A 12,643-nucleotide genomic window follows, 5' to 3' on the forward strand; every position below is an offset into this window, starting at 1 on the left:
AAGAAATACCTTTGGGTGTACACATACCGACAAATGCTCAAGCCGGTTCACATCGTTTGCCACGATTGTCAGCCATCTCGGTCTGTAGCATGCTCTTGTCTTGCTCCGAATTGTGCCAGTGCCCTCTTTGTTTGTACCGTCAGCCGAGAGAAGACGCTGCCTTTCTGACAGGTGCCAGGGCAATCTGTGCGAAATATTTTTAGCACAAATGCACGGGATGCAGACGCAGAAAGCCGCTGGGACCCTTGGTTCCCTTTTCTTCTCTCGCGTCGCCTCGCCTCTGAGACAGGCGATGCGGGTCCAATTTGGTCGATCATCGTAGCGATTTGGCTGCACCAACTCCGTCATCCTGCTGCTTGCTTTGAACACCTCCTTCCTCCCACAGTCAGGTCATGGTTCACGATCCAAGCGCAATCCTGGCAAACTATCAGCGTACGGAATCGAGCATCCGTCGACTATCTGAGATCAAGCATTTGATCGCTGCTGAGGCTGACGGTATCGGTCTGGTGCAGCTTGGCTATGGCCCTCTCGCTTGTTGCGTGAATCGACGGCTTAGCGTCCGCTTTGTGGATTGTTGACTGTTCTAGACCGCCGAGAAGCCATTTCCCGATCCGAGCGCTTTTTCGCTGAGCCTCGGGCTATTTTTGTCAGACCCATGATCGAGGCACTTTAGCTGAGCCTTTTTCATTGTCGTCCTCCACCTTTTCCAATCGGCTCTCCGCCTGCTGCTGCCGCCTTGGTGCTGACGGTCACGGCTCTGAATCGATCGGAAGGCCGTCAAAGCAATTGGGAACCGTGCTCACCGCCTGTCCCTCCATCCGCTGTCCCATCTTCTTGCTCTCCTCCTCGCACGTTCTCTGTCCCTTCCATCCTCTCATCCACGCCCAACCACCTCGGAACTCTACCCTCCATCGCCTAGAGTCATTCCACGCGTCTACCGCGTCGCGATCTAGTACCCATACCCAATCTGCAGCTGCGTCCATCGGCAGCCAGACACGATACCCAAGCAGCTTCTCAAGGTACGCTTCCGCATCTCGCCCGAGGCATCTCACCACTCGGCGCGCACACACTTGTCAAGCTCGCGTTATTTGAGCAAGTGAAGCAACTCTTCTTCTCAATAACCGCCGATAGACGATCGACACCTCGTACGGGAGTACAATTGGCCCAGCATGTCGATGGCACCACAGGCAATCCACTCTAATCTGTCGCGGCCGCATCCCACCGACTCTCGCCTCCTTCAGAACCTCATCAAGGGCGAGAAGAGCTACATCGATAATCTTGCGGCTTCGTCGGTTTCGGGTTACGCCGCTGCTAGCGCTTTGGCAGCTTGGGGAACCTCTGAGGCTCCTGACATCTCGAAAGCGTCCCAATCGCTGGCCGAGATCCTTGCCTCGGTCGCCGATGCACAGCGGACACACGTTCAAGCTCTCGAAGGCTACCGCAGTGCGCTCAAGGATGTGCTCGACCGCGAACACAGCATCCGATCCGTGGTGCGTGACCGTGACATTCTCGTCGGCCGTCTCATCAAGGCCAGCAAGAAGAAGGTGTCCAAGAAGGATTCGGGACTCAGCCAGGAAGAGAAGATGGAGAAGGTCAACGCTGCCCAGCGCGAGTTGCACGCCTGTGAACAGGTGCTCGCCAGCGAAGAAGCTGCGCTGGTCGGTGTCAAGCGACGCACCTTCAAAGAGGCGCTCACCATGCGTATGAAGACCATGGGCGATGCGGGCGCCGCTACCGTCGAGGCTGCCAAAGAAGCTATCATGCTGCTCGACGAGTTCGACACACATGGTCCCTTGCTGCAGGCAACCGGCGGTGGTCAATACGAGAGCATGTACGCCGACGGCGGTATCGAGACGGGTGCCTACGACAACCAGGCGCCCGACCAAGGCTATTACGCGGGTCAGCAGAATCCCGCGCAAGGTGCGACTCCTCAGATGTACGCCGACAACTATGCCGCTCACGGCTCACCCGTCGCTGGCAACGGTGCCAATATGACTCGTGATGAACAGGGTCGATTCCACAAGGACCTCCAAGGTAAGTTGTCTCTGTTCCTCTTCACACAGCGCACGGCATCCTCGTTGCACAAGCGGCAGAACAATTCGCGAAGACGATGTTGCTGCTGCTTGCGATGCGGCTCTTTACGCCAGCGACTCGTGTTTGAGATCCAAATTCGATGCACCACAGACACGCTGACGATCTCCCGCATTTTCTTTTTGGGTCTAATTGTTCACCCCACCTATGCACGGACTGCGTAATCGCTCACTAATTTCGGCTGCTGCTTTCCGCTTCGCTTCTCCACTCTCTCTCCTTTGTCCTCATCGACTCCTTCCCTCACTCCTCGCCTCTTTCCCTGACTTCGACTCACCATCTTGGCTTTCATCTGAACAGGCACGCGCAATCCACAACAGTTCGACGGCGCCTCGGTCACACCCTCTCAGTCTGCTAGTCAGGTCGTTGACAACGATCGCTCCCACGTGCCTCTCGGTCAGCGCTACACCTCGCACTTCGAGGACGTCGAGGAGCAGGAAGGCGTCCCCTCAGACACCGACAGCGAAGAGGACTACCGACGCGCCTTCATCGAGCCACGATCGCGTCTGCCTGCCCCGCATGAGCTGGGCGTAGCTGCAGACACTCGCGACTCTTTCATCCCTCAGGGCGGCAGCAACGGCGCCGCCGCGCCTCAGACCCCTCGCAAAGACGACGAGAGAGGTCAGGTACCGATGCCTGCCGTACCCACTGCTCCCGTCTTTGACGTTAGTCAGGCACGCGGGCACAATCAAGATCACAGCGTCGACCAGGGCTTCACACCCGCCAGCGCGCAAGGCTGGGGCAGTCAGCAGGGCGGCGGTGGACCCTACAGTCCACCTCGCTATTCCTTGTCTCGACGCAGCGGCGACTCGGAAGGTGGCTATGGCCATCAGCGCAAGTCGAGCAACTCGCTCATCGGCAAGATGAGCCGCCTCTTCAAGACCGATATCCGCAACGGCTCCCCTGCTGAAGGTGAACGCGAGCGCGAGCGCGCGGGCTGGAACACGCGCACCTCCGGCAACGTCGAGCAAGAAAACGAGAAACGTCGCTTCGCCTCGCTGCGTCGAGCTGAGCCGGACAGCTCGGACGAAGAGCCCGACAACCGCGAAGTCTTCCGCAACGTCAATCAGCAGCGCCCTGGCTGGGACTCGAAAGCAGGCAGCGACGTCGGCGGCAAGAAGCTCACCTCTCGCATCCTGCCAGGTCCCAAAAGCAACAAGATCCACGACGCAGAGCAGGCAGATCTCGATCGCATCCGCGCTTCCGTCGTAGGCGGAGGCATTGGATCCGCACAGCCCAAGCTGGTCAGCGGCGCTGACAGCATCCGCTCCAACACGACCGCTACCACCAAGACCAAGAAGAAGAAGAAGCACTCGGTGGCCGGCAGTGAGATCGGGACCGCTCCCACTCGACCCTCTGCTAGCCACACTGTCTCGGATCTCGCCTCGCTCAACAGCAGCGCCGACCGACCGGGCCTCTCGCGCAGCTCCACTACGAAGTCGACCAGCTCGAAAAAGAAGAACCGGGCTAGCTTCGCCGGCACAGGTCTCGTTGCAGGAGGCAACGTCTTCAGTCCGAACGCCGGAAAGTATGGAGCCGACTCTTGGATCAAGAAGCCAGCAAGTCAGATGACCGCTTACGAGGCTGTTGCCATGGCAGGTGTCGTGCCCAAATCAGCTGCTCCCAAAGAGAAGCCCGCGGCCTCGCCTACTGTACCGGCAGCAACACCTCAGTCCCTCGTGCCTCTGCCACCTCTGCCAGCGCCCGCGGCTGCTCCTGCTCCTGCTCCTGCGTCGCGTCCAGCTTCCGTCATGTCATCTGCCAGCAAGAACCCGCCCCTCAAGTCGGCGCTCAAGACGCCCACCATCAGTCGTAGCAACAGCACCTCGGGCGCCAAACCCGCCCCATCTTCGCCCACGAAGAAGACAGCCGCAGCCCCACCTGCTACCGCTTCGACTGCCCCCAACCTCCCTGTCAAGTCTGCTCTTCGACACGACATCACGCAGAGCATCCGAGCCGAACCTCTTCCTCAGCCCAAGATGGAGCCGATCCCGAAGGCGCCCGCGCCCGTCACTTCGATGCCTTTGCCTGAGACGATTCCTGCGTCCAAACCCGCGCCGACGCAGCAGACGACCACCGCCGCTCAGACCGCCGCTCCATCACAGCCTGCAGCAGCGAAGCCGTCCACTTCTGAAGCCGTCGCTGCCCCTGCTTCTGCTGCGGAGCCTGCCGATGTTCATACGACCAAAGCTCCCGAGTCGCCGCACAGTATCGAGGAGGACAAGGGCTTTGATGGCACTGGTCGTCTCGACATGCCCGACGATGCTGGCGAAGCAGACGAGAGTGCTGAGACGGTCGAGACAGTGACCGTCCCGGACAGCAAGGCACCGATGCATAAGCTCGACATGCCCAGCTCGGAGCCCTTCTCGGTCTCGTTTGACGGCGTTTCTGGTGATCGTCGCGGCTCTGCCGCGCAAGCCGAGGGTGCAGCAGCGGACGAAGTCGCTGTCACTCAAGGAGCCGAGCAGACCTACAAAGCCTTCTACGCGCAGCACGAACAGTCTCCCTCTGTCGAGAAGTCGGCCAACGGTGCAGACCGCAATGTCAAGATTGAGCCTAGCCGCGTCTACGGAGCCGGAGGACCCGAGCTGAGCGACACGTCGTCAGAGGACAGCTCGCCCGTCCGCACCTTCCCGAGCAAGCAGGTTGACGGAGGCGCAGAGAAGGCTGCCCAAGTTCAAGCCTCCTCGGCGCTCGCTGACCCGAGCCACAAGCCCGACGCCGGTCTGCAAGGTCTGTCTGGAGCTGCGCCCGCTTCGTCGACCCCAGCTCCGGCGCTCAATACATCCGCTTTGGCTGTACCCAAGAAGGCACCCAGCGAGACTGACAGCGCTGTTGCTCGCCGCAAGAGCGTTCGCCTGGCGCCTGACACCAAGCTCCCACCCGACACGCCCGACGCCGAAGTTGCCACCCCTCGCGGTACCGAGCACGGAGATCCTCTTGCTGCTCGTGGCTCCCAGCTGAGCAGCCGCATCGCGCCCCCACCAGCTGCTCCGGCCAAGGCTCCAAAGGAGACAGGCCCAGTAGACCTCGCGGCTGGCCGACAATCGACCGGCTGGACTAGCCGTGCTCGTGATCCGGACAGCAGCGATGAGGAGGCGGACGATGACGGCTACTCGAGCGCTCGAAAGGCGTTCGGCTCTGCTACCCGTGGTTGGGGTGAGGCGATGGGCACGACCAAGCCCAAGACCAAGAAGACGGCGGGTGATGCTGCGTCGGTGCGATCCAAGACGGGCACGCCCAAGAAGGCTGCACCCGCGGCGGGTAGTGCAACTGCGGCCACCCCTGCCGCCCCGCAACCTTCGATCGGTTACGTGCCGACAGCTCCCGGCTCTATTTCGTCGACCATGTACTCGGCGAAAGCACCTGGCTCGTCCATTGGCCTTGGTACGATGGGCACCGGCGCGATCGCCGTGCCCTCGAGCTCGATGTACTCTGTCACCGCGCCTGGCTCGGTGGTGAGCGGAAATGCTGTTCCTCCTACCACTTCCACTCCAGCTACCACGGCCACTGCTCCTAGTGCATCTGCCGCTCCTGCCAGTGCTCCAGCCGCCCAGACCGCAGCCCCTGCTCCTCTCACCGCCTCCAATCTGAACGCGCTGGAAGGCGGCAAGGACCGTCCTATCATGCCACCTGTGCCCACCGCCCCTCCCGTGGCAGGTCAGCCCAACATCCCCACCGCCCCTCCTCCCGCCATCTCCGGCAAGGCCAGCAGCGCAGGTGGCAAAGGCGGCTTCTTCAAGCGCTTCAAGCGTAACAAGTGATCCCGCCGCCCCCGGCACGTTCTTGCTTCCCCCTCTTGACTCGTATCACACACTCATTTAGGTTTCAGGATGGAAGGATTCTATCGCTCTTTTGTAGGTCGTGTGTCTAATTTGATGGATTTGCTCATGCTCAAGGATTCGTGTTGACTGTGTGACGGAACAAGAGAGTGACCGCCATCGGCGCTGTGGATGATTCGATTATCGAGACTGACGTGGTATACGGTGATGCAAGAGTGAGCTATCTACATGAGTGTGGAGCGACAGGTGATGGATCCTATAATGGCTTGCGTGTGAGCTGCAGAGTCCGGACTGATGAGAGGGTGGATGGATGCGACGGATGAATGCGAGAGGTGTTCCTGAATGCGGATCCATGCAATCTATAGCGACTGAAGTTGGCAGTGAAGCGTTCAGCAATTGCAGTTATCTCTTGCAACGCCCAGCCCATACCCGACAACGCCTTCTCTGTCCGTCAATGAGATGTTCCCCCTACTGCTGTCCGCAGCGTGAGCAGCCGGTACGCCACCGGGCATCCTATCCCCTGGTCTCCTCTCACCCGGCGCTGTCTTCTGCCACAGACTCGGTGTCGAGACGATCCGATTCACCAGTTCGTCGAAAGCTCCATTCACCCCAACACCCTTCTTAGCGCTGCACTCGACGAACAGACACCCCATCTTTTCCGCGAACTCCTCCCCTTCCTTGGTCGTCACCACTCGCGATAGCTCCTTGTCCACCTTGTTGCCCACCACAACTTTCACGACGTCATCGCTGGTGGTGAACGTCTCGAGCTCGTTGAACCACGTCGGCAGAGCATCGAAGGTGTCCCGCTGCGTCACGTCGTAGGCGATGATGACGCCCTGCGCGCCGCGGTAGTAAGACGAGGTGAGGGTGCGGAAGCGTTCCTGACCTGCTGTGTCCCAGATCGAAAGCTTGAAACGCTTACGGCCGACTTCTATGCCTTTGATCCGGTAGTCAACTCCGATGGTCGCAGTGGTCTCTTCAGATGCGAGGAACTCATCGTCCGTGAAACGAAGGAGGAGGGATGATTTGCCCACGGAGGAGGCGCCAATGAGAAGGATCTTGAGCGTCGGCACGTCGTTCGAGGCCGACATTGTTGGTGAAAGGGTCCAGAGGGCGCTAGAATGTGTTCGAGGCTCAGTGGAAGGATGTGTGCAACGATGTAAAGGCGCGTAGATGGTTTCTCGAAGGTGTGTTGTCGTGAGTCGCGAGGGCGGATCGATCGATTGATGAAGGAGCTGAAGCAGAGACGTTCGTCGTTGGCAAAGCGTACAGGGTGCTGCGCATTTGACAGACATGCATGTGAGTCGTGAGTGAGTGGCTGCTGCTTTTTTGGGCGGCTGTGGGTCTCAAGTGAAAGCTCGAGGTGGAGGTCGAAAAGTATATTCCGTGAAAAGAGCGCTCTAACAATTTCATAATCTCGCACGATAATCGACCACCCTTCTCGACTCAGCCGTACTTTTTTTTGGCCAGACGACACCGAAAAATTTGAGGCCGCAGTCATAGGAAGCTTTTGATTCGAGGTTTTGCAAGAAACGGCTGAAACCCTTTCTCTTCCTTCTCCTTCATCCCATTCCATTGGATCAGTATACCCGGCGTCTTCTCGTCAACTTCGACAGGTTCCTCGAACTCTCGCAAGCAAACACATCGCAACGCTCCGACACCCTTGCGTTTAGCAGCAGCTCTCGCATTGGAGCTGGCCTCCTCGTTAAGACAGCAATCTCCGTCCTTCCGACTGGGGAATCATACACACAGGTGACGACCTCAAACGTGCAACACATACATCATGCCGGTCTCTTTCTACGACGAGATCGAGCTCGAGGACATGTCCTATGACGAGGAGAAGGATCTGTTCCACTACCCTTGCCCCTGCGGCGATCGATTCGAGATCACGCGTCAGCAGCTCAAGGATGCCGAGGACGTCGCAAGGTGTCCTAGCTGTTCGTTGATCATCCGAGTCGTCTTCGATCCCATCGACTTCGAAGATGACGATGAGCCACCAGCGAACACGATCGAGACAGCCAACCAGACGGTCGCAGCAGCTGCGTAATCATGCCTCTCAGCATGGCACTTGCCACCAATTACATCGGTACCAAAGGTAAGCATCACCATTGCGCAACAAAGCAGGAGCAACCAGAGCAGAAAGACGGAGAACAGCAGCCCAGAAGCGACCCTCGCAGTCAGACCCTCGACCCCTTGAAGGATTAGATTTAAACTTTTACAGTTCTGCTTCCGAATAGAGACTTCGCAACCTCTTGTGGACAACTTATACCAATACCAAAACTTAATATGACACTTGTGTCGGGTACAACATCTGTACTCGACAAAGGGTCGATGGCTACAAGGACGAGCTCTGGTCATTGTCATTGCTCTTCCTGTCCAATCTGCTCTCTGCTCCTTTTCGTGGAACTCAGTAGATTGCGCAAAGTTGCTGACTCCTTTGTCCTTCTTGCACCTTCCGACGTCAGTCACATTCATCGCGCTCGTATCGAGCCTGGGTCATCATCCGCCGCTCGGCACCGCATCTCAAGGTTAGTAGCGCACGACTTCTGCGACGTCCGGGTCGCAGTCGGACCACCAGCTACCGCCCTCACGAGCAAGCAACCGGAACCGCCCCGGGCTTTTTCATGATTAAAACTAGTTCATCCATTCTCTGAGGGGGTGGGGTGCCTGCCGCAGCCTGGATACGGCGGGAGCATGTAACCTTGTCGCTCCTTTGTGGGCTTGATGGGGTTCGGTTTCCGTTCCAGGCTCCATCCTTTCGATTCCTCCTTCCGAGCTGCGTGGTTGTCAGAGGGACGCTCGGCGTGTCTAGGCCGTCGCGGCTGCTTCAACTTGGTGTCGATTAACTCGCTTCGGCGGCATGCGAAAGATATCGAGTTGGCGTCACGGTGTGTAGCCTTCGCGCTGTCTCTTCGTCGGCTGCGTCAGTTGGGACTGCAGGGTCGAAAGGATGAGTTGCAGCCCCGACCGTCCGTAGATGCATTAATCTTCTCTATGATCCATCTTCCCTCAATTTGGCGATATCCACGTCGTTGGGACACGGTCCATTACAAGGGAACAAGGCACTGACAAGGTCGCTTAACGGTATTGTCATCACGCTTCCATAGCATCTTTCACTGCATCTGAGGACCCGACCTGGCTTCTCTCGTCAGCTTCGTCAGCCATTCCCGACCCACATCGTAAGTGTCTTCCGTCGCGCCGACCCTTCGATCTATATACGGGCTTTGATGAACGTATTTCCCATACTCTTATTACACCGAGCTGTGAGCCTTCGCAGTGGCGGGGCTAAGATCGCTTTGCTCAAAACATGCATCACCAACTGAGCCCTTGACGTCGACATGCCGTGCAATCCAAGAGATCAAGAGCGCTGACCTTCATTGTCTCTTTGCATGCTCGTTCGCTGCCGTAGGTCATCAGCATTTCCGCTTCGCATCGCATTCTGTACACTTCTATCGCATCGTCTTGGCTGTATTCATGGAACATGGTTATATGTATCACCAGCATCTTGCCCTCGGCGTGTCTCTGCTGTCTGAACCCGTTGGATCTTGCCCTCGGCGTGTCTCTGCTGTCTGAACCCGTTGGATCTTGCCGAAGATGGAGGAGGTACAAGTATCGTCTTGGTCGTGAGAGAGCACGAGCAAGAGGGGCTTGCTTTCTTCCAACAATTGAATACAAAACATTAGCCAGCGGCAAAGTTGATAGCTGGAAATTCAAATCCGACCTCGTGAATTTGAATTGGTGTCAGAAGCGCGGTGAAAGGGCGTGTGTTGCTCTAAAGGTGAAACACGCACGGACTGAGAGCGGCGTGCGTGCGTGTGAGCCTGACTGACAGCGAGAAAGAAGGTTGGCTGTGCAAAGAACACTATTGGGCTGTCACTACCATCATCGTCCCCTTCGCTGTGTATCATATCTGACTCGGTCGTCTCATCATATACGCGTTCGACCAGCATCGATCGTCTAGGTAGCGCTACACATCCAGCAAGCAGCAGTAGATCTTTCAATACCGACACGCACGCACAATTGCAACCATGGCGTCCAACGGCATCGGCATCGCCAACCTGCCGAACCAGCGGCACAAGATCGTGGCCAAGGCGGGTGGCCACTTCACGCTCATGGTGGTCGGTGAGAGCGGTGTAGGCAAGACGACGCTCATCAACACGCTGTTCAGCACCGAGCTCGCCACCGGCAAGGACCACACGCGCCGTCACGCCAAGCAGCTCGACAAGACGGTCGAGATCGACATCATCAAGGCCGAGCTCGAGGAGAAGCAATTCAAGGTCAAGCTCACCGTCATCGACACGCCCGGCTTCGGCGACTATGTCAACAACCGTGACAGCTGGACGCCCATTGTGGACTTTATCGATGATCAGCACGAGCTGTATATGCGACAGGAGCAGCAGCCGGAGAGGCGGGAGAAGACGGATTTGCGAGTCCACGCGTGTCTATACTTTGTCCGTCCCACGGGTCACACACTCAAGCCATTGGACATCGAAACCATGAAGCGCCTTGGCACTCGGGTGAACCTCATCCCCGTGATCGCCAAAGCGGACACGCTGACGCAGGCCGACCTGGCGATCTTCAAGCAGCGCATCCGCGAAGCGATCTCGACGCAAAACATCCGCGTCTACTCGCCACCTTTGGAAGCCGACGACGAAGCCAGCGCGGACCACGCCAAACTGCTCATGTCCGCCATGCCGTTCTCCATCATCGGCTCTACCACCGACATCACCACCGCCGACGGTCGCACCGCCAAAGGCCGCCAGTACCTCTGGGGCACCGCCGAGGTCGAAAACGAAGACCACTGCGATTTCAAAAAGCTCCGCTCCCTCCTCATTCGCACCCACATGCTCGATCTCATCAACACCACAGAGGAACTCCACTACGAAAACTACCGTCAGGCCCAGATGGAAACCCGCAAGTTCGGCGAACCCAAGGTCAAGAAGTTGGACAACCCCAAGTTCAAGGAGGAGGAGGAGATGCTAAGGAAGCGATTTACAGAGCAGGTGAAATTGGAGGAGGCTAGGTTCCGACAGTGGGAACAGCACCTGATTGCCGAGAGGGACAGGTTGAACAAGGACCTTGAGACAGCGCATAGTACGGTCAAGGCGCTCGAGGCCGAGTTGGATGCGCTGCAGAACGGGTATGGTCGAGGGTCGGTGCGCCGTTGATAGGGTGGGCGGGGATGTACTCTACCTTCGCCTGATGAGGCGGTCCTGGTCGCGGATGTAACCGAAGCAGTTTTGCAGACAAGTGGCTGGGCAACTCGCGTGTGGTGACGCACGGCCAAAGTTGAGCATCGTAAGCGTGAGTTGCGATTGCATCCATCTGGCTGGTGGACATGGTCGGGTCTGACGAACGATGCGCGCTTGTTACAGAGAGGTGAGAGAGAACGTGTGCGTGCTCGCTCGCGGAGCTAGCAGCCTTTGGGGGTTAGGATGAAGATCGATAATAATGTCAAAGACCCGGAAGGACCAGAGCGATCTGATGTTCCAGGGTGCCGACCTGGACGGTGTTACTTGATCACGACGCGATTGGCCCAGCCCTCAAACGCCTCGAGCTTGGTAGCGGGCAGCTTGGCATTGATCTCGGCCGCATAGTCGACGAACCACTTGGGGTAGCGCTGACGAATGCTGCCATTGATGTTGTCCCAGCCGCCGGTCATCTCGCACCAGTATAGCAGCTGACAGCCAAACTCCATGGCGAGCTGGAACGAAGGGCACTTGTCATCCATGCCTTGAGGGGCATTTGGGAAGCGCACTTTGGCCTTCTCGAACAGGGCCTGGGTCTCTTCTTCGACGTTGTAGACTTTGGTCGCCTTGGAGGAGGGATCGGGGCCAGTCGCGGGCGCGCGGTACTCCTTAGCATCTTGCTGGTGTTTGAACATCTCAAGCTTGCCGATGAACCAGGTAGGATAGCCACGCATGATGCGTTGGTCAACTTGCTTTGGTCCGCCGGTTTCCTCCCACCAGATCTCGGCGAGCTTGCAGAACAGCAACTCGATTTCGCCAGGAGCTGCGGTGGTAGTGACAATCGTTCGCTCGGCCACTTTGAAGAGTGACTCGGTGGCGTTGACGACATCAAAGGGCCCCTCGCGCTTCGGAGCGGCAGAAGCAGGCGTGCTGCTAGCGGCGGTGGCGGCGGTGGCGGCGGCGGCAGCGTCACGAGCTTTCTTGGCGGCGTTCTGTTTTCTGGCCTCCCTAGCGAGCGTGTTGAAGACAGGAATGAGGTTCTGCACAAGGTTTACAGCTCCGATGAACTCGTTGGAGTACTTGTTGCGGATCGACTTGTCGACGTTATCCCAACCGCCGGTCATTCTCCACCACTTGTAGCCCAGGTTGAAGAGATCGTCGCTACCAGGCAAAGGTTGCGGGAGATCCCCGCGGATGGCGGCACTGCTGACACCTACTTTGTTTCGCTGAACCTCTGCATGCAGTTGATAGAGGATCTCGGTCTCCTTGGCGACATCGTAGCTGGCTCGCTCGGCAGCACTGGCAAGCGGGATCTTGTCGAAAAGGTCGCTGTCGTCGTCGACGTCGCCAAAGATGCTGGGATCAATGTCCATCATCATCTTGATGATGTGAAAGGTCTGTAGATGGCCGGCGTAAGAGCAGGGCGATTGGGGGCTGAGTATGGCTGATACCTGAACAGAAGGCGTGCCTCTTCGGTAGAAGGTTCGCGATGTGAGGTGGCAAGCGATGAAGACGGGTCGAGCCCAGAGGTGAGGGTCAAGTAACTTCCGCACCTCGCTTGCTCTAGCCAGAGCAAGGGAGCAG

The 12,643-nt window shown here is 58.0% G+C and overlaps 5 protein-coding genes across 5 annotated transcripts; 3 read left to right on the forward strand and 2 right to left on the reverse strand.

The window, feature by feature from the left end:
• Window positions 1–1,169: 1,169 nt before the first annotated feature.
• PSEUBRA_000821 (Eisosome component PIL1/LSP1) lies at window positions 1,170–5,852 on the forward strand (the record flags this gene model as incomplete). The annotated part of the gene is made up of 2 exons (XM_016434120.1): window positions 1,170–2,034; window positions 2,389–5,852. The coding sequence occupies 2 exons, from the start codon at window positions 1,170–1,172 to the stop codon at window positions 5,850–5,852; spliced, it is 4,329 nt and encodes a 1,442-aa protein (XP_016294591.1).
• A 407-nt stretch (window positions 5,853–6,259) lies between these two features.
• On the reverse strand, window positions 6,260–6,961 carry PSEUBRA_000822 (Small GTPase superfamily; the record flags this gene model as incomplete). The annotated part of the gene is made up of 1 exon (XM_016434158.1): window positions 6,260–6,961. The coding sequence occupies one exon, from the start codon at window positions 6,959–6,961 to the stop codon at window positions 6,260–6,262; it is 702 nt and encodes a 233-aa protein (XP_016294592.1).
• Window positions 6,962–7,653: 692 nt separating this feature from the next.
• Window positions 7,654–7,917, forward strand: PSEUBRA_000823 (Zinc finger, DPH-type; the record flags this gene model as incomplete). Its single annotated transcript, XM_016434128.1, has 1 exon — window positions 7,654–7,917. One exon carries the CDS (start codon window positions 7,654–7,656, stop codon window positions 7,915–7,917), a length of 264 nt encoding a protein of 87 aa, XP_016294593.1.
• Window positions 7,918–9,898: 1,981 nt separating this feature from the next.
• On the forward strand, window positions 9,899–11,038 carry PSEUBRA_000824 (Cell division protein GTP binding; the record flags this gene model as incomplete). The annotated part of the gene is made up of 1 exon (XM_016434124.1): window positions 9,899–11,038. The coding sequence occupies one exon, from the start codon at window positions 9,899–9,901 to the stop codon at window positions 11,036–11,038; it is 1,140 nt and encodes a 379-aa protein (XP_016294594.1).
• A 344-nt stretch (window positions 11,039–11,382) lies between these two features.
• PSEUBRA_000825 (uncharacterized protein) lies at window positions 11,383–12,438 on the reverse strand (the record flags this gene model as incomplete). Its single annotated transcript, XM_059464457.1, has 1 exon — window positions 11,383–12,438. One exon carries the CDS (start codon window positions 12,436–12,438, stop codon window positions 11,383–11,385), a length of 1,056 nt encoding a protein of 351 aa, XP_059321083.1.
• Window positions 12,439–12,643: the final 205 nt, after the last annotated feature.

The sequence above is a fragment of the Kalmanozyma brasiliensis genome (genome assembly GCF_000497045.1).
Source record: "Kalmanozyma brasiliensis GHG001 unplaced genomic scaffold PSEUBRA_SCAF10, whole genome shotgun sequence".
NCBI lineage: Eukaryota > Fungi > Basidiomycota > Ustilaginomycetes > Ustilaginales > Kalmanozyma > Kalmanozyma brasiliensis.